Source organism: Ictidomys tridecemlineatus, unplaced genomic scaffold (genome assembly GCF_052094955.1).
Source record: "Ictidomys tridecemlineatus isolate mIctTri1 unplaced genomic scaffold, mIctTri1.hap1 Scaffold_348, whole genome shotgun sequence".
NCBI classification, from domain to species: domain Eukaryota; kingdom Metazoa; phylum Chordata; class Mammalia; order Rodentia; family Sciuridae; genus Ictidomys; species Ictidomys tridecemlineatus.
In genome coordinates, this window is record NW_027522412.1 from 306,472 (window position 1) to 322,270 (window position 15,799).

Consider the following 15,799-nt stretch of genomic DNA (forward strand, 5'->3'; position numbering starts at 1 on the left):
TGAGCAAACTCACCACAGGCTTTGAAAAAGAATAAACATCCTTTGGGAATATCAATATTTTTATTTTTTCATCTCAGTTTTTAAATTTTCTAGTGAGAGAAGGCATTTTCTTTACTCAGAACTCACCTCTCTTCTTGCCCACAAATAACCTAGGCAGTTCATGCTTTATGATTTTTAGATACACAGATTTGAAACTCGGTGAAGGAAAATGGAAAGAAAATTAGCTACAATTGAAAGATCGTGGGTTTTAAATATAGATCTGGGCTCAAATCCATGTACTTACAAACTGTGTGAGTTTGGGCAAATGACCTAACTTCTCAGAACTTAAGTCATCATCTATAAAATAGGGATAACAGATTTGTATCAAGGAATTGTCAAAGATTGAAAACAACAATAAATGTAAATGTTTGAGTTCGTGTTTTGCTAAATACAAAGCATTATTCTCCTAAATATATGTCAGAAGCAGTTGTCTTTGACTGTCTAAAATCCATGTCAGAAGCAGCTGTCTTTGACTGTCTCCAAATCCATTAAATACATTAGAGCTCCAGTCTGTTCTCAGAGTCTCGGTTTTTAAAAACAGTAAGGTAGGGCTGGGGATGTAGCTCAGTGGTACAGTGCTTGCTTTGCATGTGTAAGGCCCTGGGTTCCATCCCCAATTACTTACACACACACACAGACACATACACACAGACACATACACCACACACACACACAAAATGCACTCTAGTTAAGAGAATATGTTCAAGTCTCAGCTCCATCTCCTCCTAGCTGTGGTGATGGGCATTGCTCCTTATCAATAAAATGGGGTTAACAGACCAAATGAGATACGGTACATAATACATTAGCTGAAGTGAGCTTCCTTTGGTGTGCTACTTGGTACACAGGCAATGAATTTCTCTAAGCCAGGGGTTTTCATCTTTGCTAGCATTAACATCATGGGAGAGTTTATTAAAACACATAATAATGGGTCCAAACCCCAAAGCTTCTGATTCAGTTGCCCTGCAGGAAGGTTGAAAATGTATATTTCTAACAAGGTCCTAGAAAATGTTGAGGCTGTTTTGGGTTCAGGGACACCTTTCCCCCTGCCTTTTAAAATTTTTTTTTGGTGATTGAACTCTTGGGTGCCTAATCAATAAGCCACCTCCCCAGTCCCTTTTATTTTGAGACAGGATCTCACTAAGTTGCTGATGCTGGCCTCGAACTTGTGATCCTCCTGCCTCAGCCTCCTGAATTACTGGGATCACAGGCATGCACTAAAGTGCCCAGCCAGAGACCAAATTTTGAGAATACTTTTAGCTATTCTGCTTAGAAGGAGAATTACCAAATTGCTCTTCAGAATGGTTATATCAATTTATATTCCCACCATAATCTTTTTAAAACATCTGCTACTGACTGATTTTCTATACAAAGAAAAGAGTCTAGAAGTCCTTAATAAGGACTCATAGATATCTGAAATGTATCAACTGTCTCTAAACAACTTGGTGTTGTTGATAAATTTTCCTCCTTTAATAGAAAACAGGGCATATAAAATTGTTTTTTGCCAAATAATAATGCATTAAGATGGCATACAAAAGGCACACTCTAAGAAACTCCAAAATAAAGTTCTACTGGAAAGAGGAGAATGATGTTAGTTTTTTGTTGTTTAAAAAAAAAAAAAAAAGTGGTAGCACCATAAGACATAACTATAAATCAAGCTTAACAACCTAAATTCTAACTTTTGCCTTGTGTTATCCACCTTTTTTCTAAGGGAATATTTCCAACATCTATACCTCATATATGATAGGTAAGCCACTTGGTTCAATATCACCTCCTCCACCCTTATAATTATGAGAACTTAATAGACCTTAATTAAGCCTTTTGGCTTGGGTGAGTTTAGTATCTTTGCCATCATCTGCAGATTATAACACCAAGGAACAGCCCAGGAACAAGACTCGCCTAAGGTTGCACAATGAACCAATGGCAAAACCAGGGCCACACCCTTGCACTATGCAAATCAAGTTCTAAATATTTTGAGTTATCATCATGCATTCAGTTAGGGATGTATTCTGCTTGACTTATTTTGACAGAAGTTTAATAAAACAATTTTTTTTCAATGTGGAAATTGAACTGGGGGCTATAAATATGCTAGGCAAGTACTCAACCACTGAGTTGCATCTCCAGCTCCTGAAATTTTTAAAATCCTACAACACCTTAGAAGTAAAATTTGTATTCCATATGGAATCAGTGATCTAGGAAGGCAACTTACTCAACTTACTGGTGGAAAAACTGAGGGCTAGAGAAGTCAAATACCTTTCTCTAAGAAGTGACACAATGGACCAAGCGAGGTCCAGTCCCCTGATGTGTCCCCTGTGATACCATTCTGCTTCCATATTCCTACCCTTCAGTCTTCATCCTAATTCACCAGTCCTTATCATAATTATTCCCTCTCTCTCTCTCTCTCTCTCTCTCTCTCTCTCTCTCTCTCTGGCTATTACAGAAACCCAGTGAAATCAGAGGCTATTTTAAGGCGCTAAATACTCAAAGAGGCAAACAAAAGAATAAGTTTGGAAGATTTTCTCCTAGTTAACAGAATAACCAATTGTTCTCCAAGAAATCTGTTCTACTTAGGTTGGAAGAAAGCAGTCCAGTACTTAAGGTGAAGAGAGTGCAAATAAAAGCATCCTTACTCAAAGGGAAAACGTGAATTCTGAAGGCTCTGCTACTGTGCTGATCTGGTTCTTCAACGAAAGGTGAACTAGGAACTTGTCTCGGCAGCACTGTAATTTGTTGTTCAGAGTGAAAAGCCAGTGAACGCTTGGGGCACTGCCAGAGAGGCCTGGGAAAAGAAGAAAGTCCTCAGAGTTGTGAATAGCTGTTTGTACCTTACTGGGAATGCCCCGACCTGAACTGCATAGATAACATTAGCTCTAATGCCAGGGTGCAGATCTTGACTGCAGAGAGGAAGGGACAAAGCTCGGAGGGACTTTAAAAGGAGAGATTTGTGAGTACCTTTCAAGACAGAGAAAAAAAGAAAGCCACCCTCCATCTCTATAACAGTCACTGGGAAAGACTACTTGAATTGTGAAGAGTGAAGTTTCAGTTACAAAGAAGGCAACCCTACCTAGTGCTGAACTACTCAACCGTTGGCCAGAACTTTTTGATTCCAAATGGTCAGGAGGGGTGACTCTTCTAAATAGTCACTGCTTGAAAATGAAGAAGGGCAGAACACAAGAATGGGATCAAACCTTATCTATCTACTGGACTGGGGGATCTTCAAGGACAAATAATGTGGGGGGTCTTTTTTTTTTGGCATGCACAAAGAAGAACCTTAGTTGTCTTTTGAATAACTAAATGAATGGCTCAATCTTTGCATTTCAAAGGCTAGAAAACCAAAGGCTGGTTCACAGCAGGGAAGAGCCAAAACTAGTAAACCAGGTTTTCCAATTCCCAGTTCAGGGATCTTTTATACCAGGGGGATTTTTCCCATTTGAAATACATAAATAAATACAACTCTAATATGGTGATAGTTACAGGACTGTAAATATACTAAAAACCACTGAACTTTACACTTTAAATGATTGAATTATGGTATGTGAAGTATACCTTAATAAAGCTATTACAAAAAAACCAATGCTGCATTACTGGCTGGGGTGTAGCTCAGTGGTAGACACCTTGGCTAGCATGCCTGAGGCCCTGGGTTCCATCTCTAGAGCCCTGAAAGATAAAAAGAAACTTCAAACAAAATTATCTCTACAGGGCTAGGGTTGTGGCTCAGTGGTAGAGCACTTGCCTAGCATATGCAGGGCACTGGGTTCTATCCTCAGCACCATATAAAAATGAATAAATAAAATAAAGCTATAAAAAAATGTTAGGGCTATTGTTGTGGCTCAGGGGTAGAGTGCTCACTTAGCACGTGCAAGGCCCTGAGTTTGATCCTCAGCACCACATAAAAATAAATGAATAAAATAAAGGAATTGTGTCCAACTAAAACTGGAAACTAGATATTTTTTTTAAAAAATTTTAAATGTTACAAAATCATCTATACATGAAAAACAAGTGAAATACAAAAATCCCAAATTATGTCAAAGTAATTAGGGAACTGACTTTAACTTGCTTTAGTGTTTTTGTTTTTTTTTAACTTACAAAAGATTGTTCACATGTTCTATTAAGTAATTTAAATTCCATGGTTCTTCACTTAAAAAATATTTGCAGGGCTTGGGATGTAGTACAGTGGTGACTTGCTCAGCCACACACACACACACACACACACACACACACACACACACACACACACACACACACACATATAGCAAATGACTAAATGACTCAGAAACGTAAGTCTGTACTAGAAATCAAAACATGGTATCTCCTCAATTATAAGGTAAGTTGCTAGTAAAGTATAACAGAAATTTAATTTTAAATTCAATTTTTCCCAGAAATGTCCATCTTTTTAACTCCTGTATATTCCTTTTAAAGATTTAACTTGCAAGTAATTGAGGAATTCTATTTCAATTTGCAAAGTGCAAGACAATTTTGGAGTTTTAGACAATATAACAATGTAACTGCGTTTAAAACATAAAAACAAAGAATTCGTACTCTTTCTCATAATTCTTAAAATAACTACCCATTTTTCTTGTTGAAAATGCTACTATCCTTTCAACAGATTTGCTCAAGTTTGATTAATACTTGCTGCCATCTAGAGGGAAAAATGATTGCTGAAAGACTTACCACAGAGAAGTCCACTTAACTGTGATTTCCACAGGAGTGGAAAAAACTGGGGGCAGGAGCAGGAGGGAGTCACTTCACCTGTTTATCATTTTCACTTTTTAAAAAGATAAGTCTTTTTTTTTTGGTACTAGTGATAAAATCCAGGGGTGCTCTACCACTGAGATACACCTCCAGCCCTTTTTATTTTTTCTTTTGAGACAGGGTCTTACTAAATTGCTGAGGCTGGCCTCAAACTTGTGATCCTCCTGCCTCAGCCTCCCAGGTCCCTGGGATTCAGGTGTGAGCTACCATGGCAAGCTTTTATTTTATTCTCTAAATTAGGCAAGAAATGCATAGTTTTGTTTAAGGTAAATGTAGCTGCTACTCCTTGTCTTGGACTGCTTTTATTTTACAAGAACATATGACATTTAGATAAATTCTGAGATCAGGCCATAGGGTGTAGCTCAGCAGATCACATACTTAGCATGTGCAAGGCCCTGGGTTCGATCCCCAGAACAAAATCAAAACAACAAAACAAAACAAAAAGATAATTTCCAGTACTTACATTCTTAGATTTCAGGGCATCTCAGGTTTCTAACACCATTTTTTTTTTAATTTAAAAAATTCCAGGCATAAAGTATAGTACAGAGAATAACGCAATATTTTTGTATTTGATCTTATTTGATCTCAACATAACTGAGATAGCCAGGGATGAAGAGAAGGGAAATATCATTTTTCTGAATGGTTCTGAAGTATCAGGAATTTCAGAACCCTTGTCCACAGATGAAAATATCCCAAGGTGTGAGGGACTCTATCGGTGGCACAAGGTCACAAGATTAGTAAGGGTCACAACTGAGATCCTAACCTTAGCTCTCTTAGACTCTAACTAAAATGCCCATGTTCTTCCCAACATTAATACTCTGTTTCCAATTTTCAACGCTTTTGGGGCGTTGGCAGGGTAAGTACTATTATCCCTATTTTACACATGAATTGACTGACATTCAGAAAGATAAAACCAGGTGCCTGAGTTCGTATAAACTCCTAATAAGCAGTAGGAATTAATATGACCAAACACTTCTAATTCCATATTCATTTATCTTCCTATCAATAACATTTTTTAAAATATTTATTTATTTTTTAGTTATTGGCGGACACAACATCTTTGTATGTGGGGCTGGAGGATCGAACCCGGGCCGCACGCATGCCAGGTGAGCGCGCTACCGCTTGAGCCACATCCCCAGCCCCTATCAATAACATTTTTAAAATTATAAAACCCTTAGAAGTAAAATGAATATTTATATATTTTCAATTGCATTTATTTACTTAATTATGAGCTTTACCTGTTATCCAGTCTAAGAATGAGAAATTCATCTATAGATATTTGAAATTATTTCAGTAAGCTTATTGTTTCTGGATGTTTAAAAAATGTATGTATGGGCTGGGGGTGTGGCTCAGTGGTAGAGCACCTGCCTAGCATGTGTGAGGCCTTGGGTTCCATTTCTAGCACCACACATACAAAACAAAACAAAACAAAAAGCACCTGGCAAATTCTTTTGTTTGTCAGACACAGAAATTTTTTCTTTTTCTATTTGGGGCTATTTATGGATTATAGAGATTTGGTAAAGTATACTCCAAAAGGAAATTACAACCTTTCCTTTCTCCCTACTTAATCATCCCTGAAAAATTTTAAAATTTATGGTGAATATTCTTATTTTACAGTAATATAGTTATATTCCTTAGGTTTAATAAGAATCTGTTTCTTGGGCTGGGGCTGTAGCTCAGTGGCAGAGCACTTGCCTAGCATGTGTAAGGCACTGGGTTTGATCCTCAGCACCACATGAAAATTTAAAAAAGGTAAAAAAAAAAAAGAGTAAAATAAAGGCATTCTGTCCATCTACAACTAAAAAAAAAAAATTTTTTAAAGAATCTGTTTTACTTGGGTGGGGAAATATAGCTCAATGGTAGGGCACTTGCCTAGTATGTGCAAGACCCTAGGCTTGATCCTCAGCACTGCCAAATAATAATAATAATAACCATAATTATAAAATGATTTTACTGAAGGAAAATTTATAAGTGTACATATTTGAAAGATTTGGCTTGATAAATTTTTATACATGTGTATACATGTATAATATGCTCAAGTATTTCTGCATATTTTAATGAATTATACAATTTTTTCTGTTTTTTATTGGTGCATATTATTTATATAGAAGGGTGGGGGTTTCATTGTGGTATATACATATATAAATAAAGTGTAATTTGGTCAGTTTCACTTTCTAGCATCCCCCAATTCCCCTCCGCTTCTCTACTTCCTCTACCTTAGTGGTTGGTCTCCCTTCTATTTTCACTGAATTCTTTTTTCCTCCCAGTTTCATCCCTCCATCTTTCAGATATGAAAGAAAACATATCTCTAGTTTTCACATATGATACTGTGAGTCTGACTTATTTCACTCAAAATTATGATCTCTGGTTCCATCCAATTTCCTGCAAATGACAGAATTTGTTCTTTGTTGGGAAGAGTTTTATTCTTTCTGAATAAAATTCCATTTACACTACTAAATTTTAAGCCCAGGTTCAAAGCAAGAGCATCTTGACAGCCCATATACACAAATAAAGAAATTTTTCTGACACAGAACAAATGAACTATGACAGTAGAAATCTCTTATTTTTCCCCATAGCTCACTATAAAAGGAGGTAGGGGTTGCTGTTATGGGAGATACCTGAGAACAACCCATCTGCTATTTTTGGAGCCTAAGACCCTGGTCAGTATAATGAAAATTTTCCTTGGGAGGTGTATGAGATTGACAACTGTGACTAGTTAGCACAGTTCTTTCTTTTGCTGTACTGGGGATTGAATCCAGGGGCACTTTAACACTGAGCTACATCCCCAGCCCTTTTTATTTTTTATTTTGAGATTGGTTCTTGCTAAGGTGCTGCAGCTGGTCTTAAACTTGTGATCCTCCTGCCTCAACCTCCTGAGTTACTGGAATTCTAGATGTATGCCATTGCACCTGGCTCAAGTAGTTCTTAAAAAAGAAGCTTTCTCAGAAAATAGGCCATACTTTTGAAAAAAAGAAAAAAGATGATAGTTGCAAACACTTGTTAAAAGTTCAAGTTCCTTCCCACTTCTTTGTCCCTGTTCCTTTCTATCAAAGCCATGGAGAAGCCAAAACCCCACAGTCTCTTTCAGGAGCATCCCCAATGAGGTAAGAATATAGTGACAGGACATCACCACTGGCCTCAGGAGGATAAAACAGGGTCCAGAATACCATTCTCCCCTGGAATGACGGCCTGACTCATTCATTCACTCAACAGTTACTGACTGCTTTCTGTGTGACAGACATTGTCCTGTCTTTTTCGAGGAGACAACAGTGGACACGTAGTGCCCTGAGCTTCTAGAAGAGAAGATGAGGATGTACATAGTACAGACAGAGGTGCCACTAAGGCACTGGACACCTTCTCTGCCAACTCCCCAAATGGACTGACCCTGTACCTGAGGGGGACAATCTGTCTTTTACTCCCAGCATCTGACACCAAATGTGTGGGGCTTTTCTGTCACACCAACCAATTCTCCAACTTTTTGGACACCAGTTGTGTGTCCTACAATAGAATTTAATTTTGATATTATCTATCTCGAGCTATATAGAGAATCCTTAAGTTAGGGGCTCAATCCCACACAACTAAGTAGCTGTAAATTTCCACAATCCCTTCCTCTGGGTTGATAATTTGTTAGAAGGGCTCACAGAACTCAGGAAGGCTTACTTACTATTACCAGCTTATTCTAAAGTATCCAACTCAGGATCAGCTAAATAGAGTGATGCAGGGGTTGGGGATGTAGCTCAGTGGTAAAATACTTAACATGTGCAAGACCCTAGGTTTGATACCAAGCATATGAAGGAGGAGAAGGAGGAAGAGGAGGAGGAGGAGGGAGGAGAGATGAGGAAGGAATAAGTAGGGGGAAGGAGTATGAAGAAGAAAAGGAGGAGGGGGAAGAAGAAGAAGAGGAGGAGAAGGAAGGAAGGAGGAGAAGGAGAAGAGGAAGAGGAGGAGGAATAGTAGTAGTAGGAGGAGGAGGACAAGGTATCGTTGGGTGGGACTGGGAACTGAGCTCTGCGCCCACTCTAAAGACCCCATCCTCCCAGCACCTCAATGTGTTTGTTCATCAACATGGAAACTCTCAGAACTCTGTTACTGAGGGTTTTATGGGGGTCCCACTACCTAGGCATGATTGATTAATTCACTGCCATTGAGAGTAACTCAATCTCCAGCCGCTCACCCCTTCCAGAGGTGGGTGGAAAATGGGAGGTAGGGATGAAAGTTCCAGCCCATTAAGCACATTGGTGGTTTCTCTGGTAACCAGCCCCTATCCTGAAGCTATCTAGGGCCCATCAAGGGTCACCTGGGAAGGCTGGGGATGAGGCTTAGTGGTTTAGTGCTTACCTAGCATGCACATGCATGAGGCCCTGGGTTCAAGCCAGAAGGAAAAGAAAAACAAAAGAGTCCCCTCATTAGATGAACTCAGGTATGGTTGAAAGGGACTTGTTATTCCTAACACTTAGGAATTCTAAGGCTTTTAGGAGCTCTGTGCCACAAGCCAAAGACAAAAACCAACCATATATTTCTTATTATGTCACAATATCACAACATAATATCTGGACATTGGTAATGAATTATAAAGGTAATTCATTAAAGGTAGAAAGAGGAGGAATCTAATAGGCATTTCCATTTCCTAGAGTTCCATCTCATTGCAATCACAAGGATTAAAAGTCAAGTTAGGCTCAGAGACACCCTAATTATGGCAGCCTAAAAAAACACACACTCACCGGTTTTTGGAGGCGTCCAGCAATGTATAAGTTATTCCAGTTGAGGAGATCTTCAATTAGAATACTGGTGCTAATAACCCCATATTTGATAAGCTGAAAAAGGAAAGAAATGGGTGAAAAAAAAAGCCAAATATCAGCTTGTTTCTTATGCAAGTACAAAACATAAGGAAACACATCAAATTCTGGACCAGAGTAGGACCTTGATTTCCAAAGTCACTCAAAATGCCTTCCATGGAAATACCCACATCTCCACCAAAACTCTTTGAGAGGTTTAATGTCTAAAACAGATTTGGAACTCAGATATGGTTCAAGATACAGTTCAAAGTACAGGAGGTGAGGTGATCACAAACTTAGGTCCATGTGATGTTAAAGGCAGAATGGCTCTTAGACACCATTCTGCAAAAAAACCAAAACAAATAAAAAAAAAACTAGACCTTTCCAAATGTTTGAGAAATATTGTTTTAGTTCATGTTCTCCATCTGAGAAATAAAAAGCTGAGGCCCAGAAAGAATAAATTAAATACTCCAAATGGCAACAGTACTAATAGAGTTAAAACTAGGTCCTAGAGCCAGGCATAGTATGCACCTATAGACCCAGATATTTGGGAGGCTGAGGCAGGAGGATGGCTTGAGCCTGTAGTATGGGACCAGCCTAAACAATTCCGAGAGACCCTGTCACTTTCCAAAACAAAACAAGGCTGGGAATATACTCAGCAGTGCTTAACTAGCATGTATGTGGCCCTAGGTTTCATCTCTAGTACCACAAAAACAAACAAATAAACAAACTAGATCCTAGAATTTTAGTTCCCAATGTTCTTTTCATTGCAAAGTAACAGAAAGTTTCTTTAATTAAAAGTTTTAACTGATATCCTTTACCTAGTCAATTCCTCTATTGCTGTTGACTTTGAAAGGCTTATAGTTACAAAGCAACATCCCCAAATAAAACCTCTTTATCAGTGCTAAACACATGGAATTATGGTCAAGTCAATTTCCATAATAATTTGTATAAACCCTGAATGTAGATTTCCCAGGTTACAAAGTCCTATTTGTGTTAATAAATACCTTCAGATCCACTTTACTCAACTTTGGTATCCAAATAGCCTTCTCAGGCTGCACATATGTAAAAAGTATCTAAAGAATTTCAATTAAAATGTACAGTCCCCTTGGTATACAATTTTGCCTAAACCTTTAGTTACTGGAGCATGTAATACTGTTTGAAAGTTACTAATTAGAGATAGGCTCAGCATAACATTAATTATGGATAAAGAACACAGTTATGTGTTTTGCATGAATAAGTGGAAGTGGCAGGTTGGGCTTTTCCCTCCACTAGGCCACAGGACTGCAGAAACCATTCTTGCTACAGGCAAATAATAGCTGGGGGGCAGGAGGGGGGACAGTAGAAACAGCACAAGCCTAGAAATCAAGGAGCCTGTCACTAACTAGGGGCCTGACCTTACAGAAAGTGTTCTCTCTAAACCTTCATTTCCTCATCTGCAAAATGCAGGTGCAACTAGGTGTAGTGGTGCATAGCTGGAACCCCAGCTACTCAGAGGCTCAGGCAGGAGGATTATAAGGATGAGGCCAGTTTGAGCAACTCAGCAAGAAGCTGTTTCAAAATATAATTTAAAAAGGGGTGAGGAAGTTGCTCAGTGGTAGAGTGCCCCTGGGTTCATACCTTAGTACCATATAAAAGGAAAAAAAAATGCAAGGGAAGCAGGATAGGACCTCAACCAGAAAAGCACATAGACGGCCTTAAGGATTTACAAACATCACCAGTCAATCACAGCACATTCCTCAGCCAAGTTCAGATCCTTCTCAAGTCAGTATTCCAGTCTCCTGCCCTTTAACGCATGCTCCTTTGAGCAGTTACATGAGCATTACCAGACAGCTTGTAAAATATGCAGCATCTCAGGTTCCATACCAGATTACTCAATCAGAATCTGTACTTTAAAAGATCCCCACATTATTCATATGCCTATAAGTATGCTCCAAAAATCAGCAGGAGTGTCAATCTAGCAACTGAAGCCCATACCTCATTCTTAACCCAACTAATCTCCAGGAGGCAACTGAGTTAGATCCCCACTGGTCTTCACATTTTGGGGATCCACTTAGCTCTTGACAGTCCTCTTAAGATACTGACATGCTTCATCTGGTTTGCTTTTCATCTCGTTTGCTTTTTTTTTTTTTTTGGTAGTGCTAGTGCTATAGATCAAACTCAGGAACTCATACATGCTAGGCAAGCACTCTACCACTAAGCTACAACCCAAACCTCTGGGCTGTTTCTCATCTAAAAGATAGGCAAGAGTCTCTGATGTCAGACAATCCCTCTTTGGGGACCTTTGCTCTCTAACACCCCACTCTTGAATCCCATTCAGGTGTTAACACCAAGAGGTTCTTGTCTATTACTTGGCCTCACAGACTACCAGCCTCCCTTAATGCCCGCTTCACTTCCAATTTCTTCCTGGGGGTGTCTGTTATCTAGAAGAGATAAGACTGATCTCCACCCTGATCTTGAATAGGGCTGCCTATTCCTCACACTGACCAAACCAGGGTTCTCAAAGTATGGTTCCTAGACCTTTGGTTTCAGTGTCATTTGGAAGCTTGTTAGAAAAGCAAATTCTCCAGCTCCAGCTAGACCTACTGAATCAGAAACTCTGGGGGTGGATCCCTGCAATCTGTGTGTACAACAGATTAAAACTTGGGAACCACTTGGCAAAAAAAAAAAAAACAAGTAACATTCAATCACCTTCTCACATTGCAATCACAATGAAGGGGAGTTGAGGACTCCAGTGCCTGCTCTGTCCCTGGGTTCAGAACATCCAGCAGGAGTGTGACCCTTTCCCACCTGCACAAACATACATATTTCACTGGTGCTCTTTTAACAAAGGTTAATAATTAGCCAAGTTAAGACAAAGGCCCAACGAACGTCACTTACCCTACCATCACACATAATCAATGGATTGTAGTAAACTCCAGCGCCATAGTTATCCTGGACAGATATGATCATCTTGGGCCCTAAAACTTTTAGAAATGAGTAGTGGCTCCAATTCTTTTTCAGGTTTTCTGAATGCCATGCAATAGGGTCATCTACTGTGAACACAAAATCCAGCATTGCATTCTGTAAAGAAAAGAGAATGAGTTCATTAATTCCTGGAAAAGTGGCTAGATAGAGTGGAACCCTCCCAAATATTGTGCTATTATGATTAGCAGAAGATCTAGGGTCTCCAATCTCTGAAAGCAATGTGAGCTTTGTTTTAATACAAATACTAATTTAATGTGTACTATGTCAGCACTTTATATATAATACATACAGCAACTTACTTTATCTTCACAATAATTCTACAAAGTAGGTATGCAATTATTCCAATTTTATAGGAAAGGAAACCAATGTCCAGGATAAGCACTGTGCCTTGGTACACAAGGCTAATTAGCCACAGACCTAAGTAGCATGGTAATAAATTCTGTGTGCTGAATAATTGTGCTCATTACCTAACTGCAGTTAAATGTGTTCCACTTTTCTTCCAGATCAAAGATCACTTGGACAAACTCTACTAAGTAGTATGTAAAAGGAAATAAGTCATTCACAACTACTAATAAAGTACCTATGAGTTCTGATGGGTCCTAGGGTAGAAGAGCTCAGTCTACTGGAGGGAGTATACAACTTGACTTGATAGAGGAATGCACAATGTACTAATATCACTTAAGAGTGGGGGCAGATCCCCAATGGCTTAGGAGGCTGAGGCAGGAGGATTGCAGGTTCAAAGCCAGTTTCAGGAACTTAATGAGGTTATAAGCAACCTACTGAGACCCTGTCTCAAGATAAAAAATAAAAAGGGCTGAGGATGTGGCTTGATGGTTAAGTATCCTTGGGTTCAATCCATGGTACAAAAAAAAAAAAAAAAAAAAAAGATCCAAGAGAACAAGAAGTAGGAATGCTTCTAGGGAACTTAAGTAGGAGTCTTGAAAAAGGCATTCAAGGGAAACAGGGCTGGTAAAAGTACTTGGGGAAACATGAGGAAGGCACAGAGCCATGTACAGGAAACTACTTCTATGGGTAGGAGACAGTCAGGCATGTTCTGGACCTGCAGTTTGGTGCTACTGGAACAAAACATACTTATGTTGTGGGAGATAGGACCAGAGAGGCTGTTTGCCATGCTAGAAAACTTTCCTGCAGAAGAACTAACTTGAGAGTGGAGATAAAGGATGAGGGAAATCTGATAGGTAACCACTAAAAAATTCCAGGGGAGAAACAAAAAGGTTTGAGGCGAGGCACTTGGGGTAGAGACTGGTTTGGAGGAGATTTAGTATTAGAATATACAAGGTTTGTTAACTTGAATGTAGGGGATGAGAGTGAGGGTAAGGAAAGAATCTTTTTTTTTTTTTTTGGAGGGAAATCCAGTTCTACTCAAAGGAAAACCTTCACTGAAAAATGATGAAGAGTCTACAGGAGACTAAAGGATGCTCTGGGTTTCCCTCACTGTGATCCACAAACCACTGGTGATACTTAAGATGTGAGAAGACATGGGTAAACATTCTTAAATATCTATAATTATGTAAATGTATATTAGAAAAGTAATTAGATCATACTATAATTTCTCACACAACTTCATATGCTGCCAATTTAAAGAACAACATTGTAACAGCATAGATAGGAAATCCAGGCTGTAGATAGCCTCACCAGGAAGTGAATAGGCAAACTTTAACCAAAAGGCAAATTACAGCCAAGTATCTAAGTCCCTATTGCAATTTTCACACTGAATTCTGTAAATCACAATGAAAATTATATTGCTGTTGTGCTCAGCCAACTCTGAAGAGTAACAATGTTTAATCCCCACTAGACACTTGTTAAATATGCTGAGCATGAAGTGCATACACCGGCTAGCCACTAACTGTTGTCCTTAGTTACCTTCACGGTACCTGCCCTGGCCCTACAGACAATTCATCAATTTCCTTGAAATCAGAGGATTATTTTGTATTTTCTCCCACAGCAGCAGATAGGAGGAGCTCAAACGTGGCTTCGCATGAGAATCGAGCGACGTTTTTCAAATTCCTGAAGCCCAGCCCCATTCTAGACGAGTTAAATCAGGAATCTCAGGTAGAACCCAGCAATTCTTTTTTTTTTTTTTAAGCTCCCTAGAAAATTCCAACGTAGTATCCAGGTTGAAAACTGAATTCGAATTTAGCAACTGTTTTTCTTTCTTTCACCGTGCCTAGGCAACAGTTTTTCCCTTCACCTAACTGCAGCTCCCAAGTGGATTCCTAAATTATCCTTCAAAACTCAGCTCACGTTCTCGTTATACTAAGAACACTTCTGAACGATTTGCATCCTCCTAATTGACGCCTGGAGTGCGCAGCAGGCCACCCTAGGGGTCCGAAGGGAGAACAAGCAGAATCCTGGCAATGGGGTGGACCGCGGGGAAGCCACATGGGGAAGGTCCGGTCTCTGGGGCCGGGCTCACCTTCTGGTCTGAATTGGGACCCGCCTGGCGGTACACCCCGGAGCCATAGGCGAAAGCTCCTCGGGGAAGTGAGACAGGATCTTGCGGAAGGCCACCCCCGAGCTGTGCAGCGCCTGCAGCGCCATGGGTCAGAGGCTGACAGAAAACCGAAGACCCTTGGCAGAGCAGGGCGAAAGAACACAGTAGCAGGGACAAGTGGTTAAGGGTGAGGAAATGGAAGTGGGGACACCCGCTCAAACGTATGACGACTGAGTGGAGAGGTGGGACTTCAAACACTCGCACGCAGTTGGAGCGGTCGGTCTGTCAGAACCGAAGGTGAGAGGAGCGCCGTGTGAGGCTCAGGTGGGCGGCGGTCTCGCAGGCGCAGCTTCCTCTCCCGGCCCCGCCCCTCACGCACACGCGCTTCAAAGGCGCAAGAGACGGCGCGCGCCGGTGTGTGAGGACGCGGGAGCTCTGCAGAGTCCCCTGGTGGTCGGAGGAGCGCTCTGCAGGCCTGGCTTGAGGCTGCAACTTTAAGCAGGTCTGGGGGATGGGTGGGAGGTGCAGGTTCATGTCAGCTTACCTAAACTGCTCTTGTGTCTAAGGAATCTTCTGTAACTCTCTCCTCAAAGCCACAGTTTTAAGAAATGACTATAAAATCGTGTGTGTTGAAGGTTTTTTTCCTAATGAAGCAAAGCCTCATATATAGAATTAACTATTCAAAAGTACACACACAGTTCAGTGCTATTTGTTCTTTAACAATGTTGTGCAACCATCATTTCTTTATGATTTTAAATTGAAGGATTTTTTTGGGGGGGAGGTGGGCATTAGGGATTGAACCCAGGGGCATTTT

The 15,799-nt window shown here is 40.0% G+C and overlaps 1 protein-coding gene across 1 annotated transcript in view; it reads right to left on the reverse strand.

Annotated features, from left to right (window-relative positions):
• LOC101973078 (phosphatidate cytidylyltransferase, mitochondrial) overlaps positions 1–15,360 on the reverse strand; it is a 48,712-nt gene extending 33,352 nt beyond the window's left edge. Inside the window, 4 exon segments of the mRNA XM_078036377.1 lie at positions 9,510–9,602; positions 12,444–12,626; positions 14,968–15,017; positions 15,020–15,360. Coding sequence (XP_077892503.1) covers positions 9,510–9,602; positions 12,444–12,626; positions 14,968–15,017; positions 15,020–15,092 — 399 coding nt within the window. The 5' untranslated portion in view covers positions 15,093–15,360.
• Between the last annotated feature and the right edge of the window lie 439 nt (positions 15,361–15,799).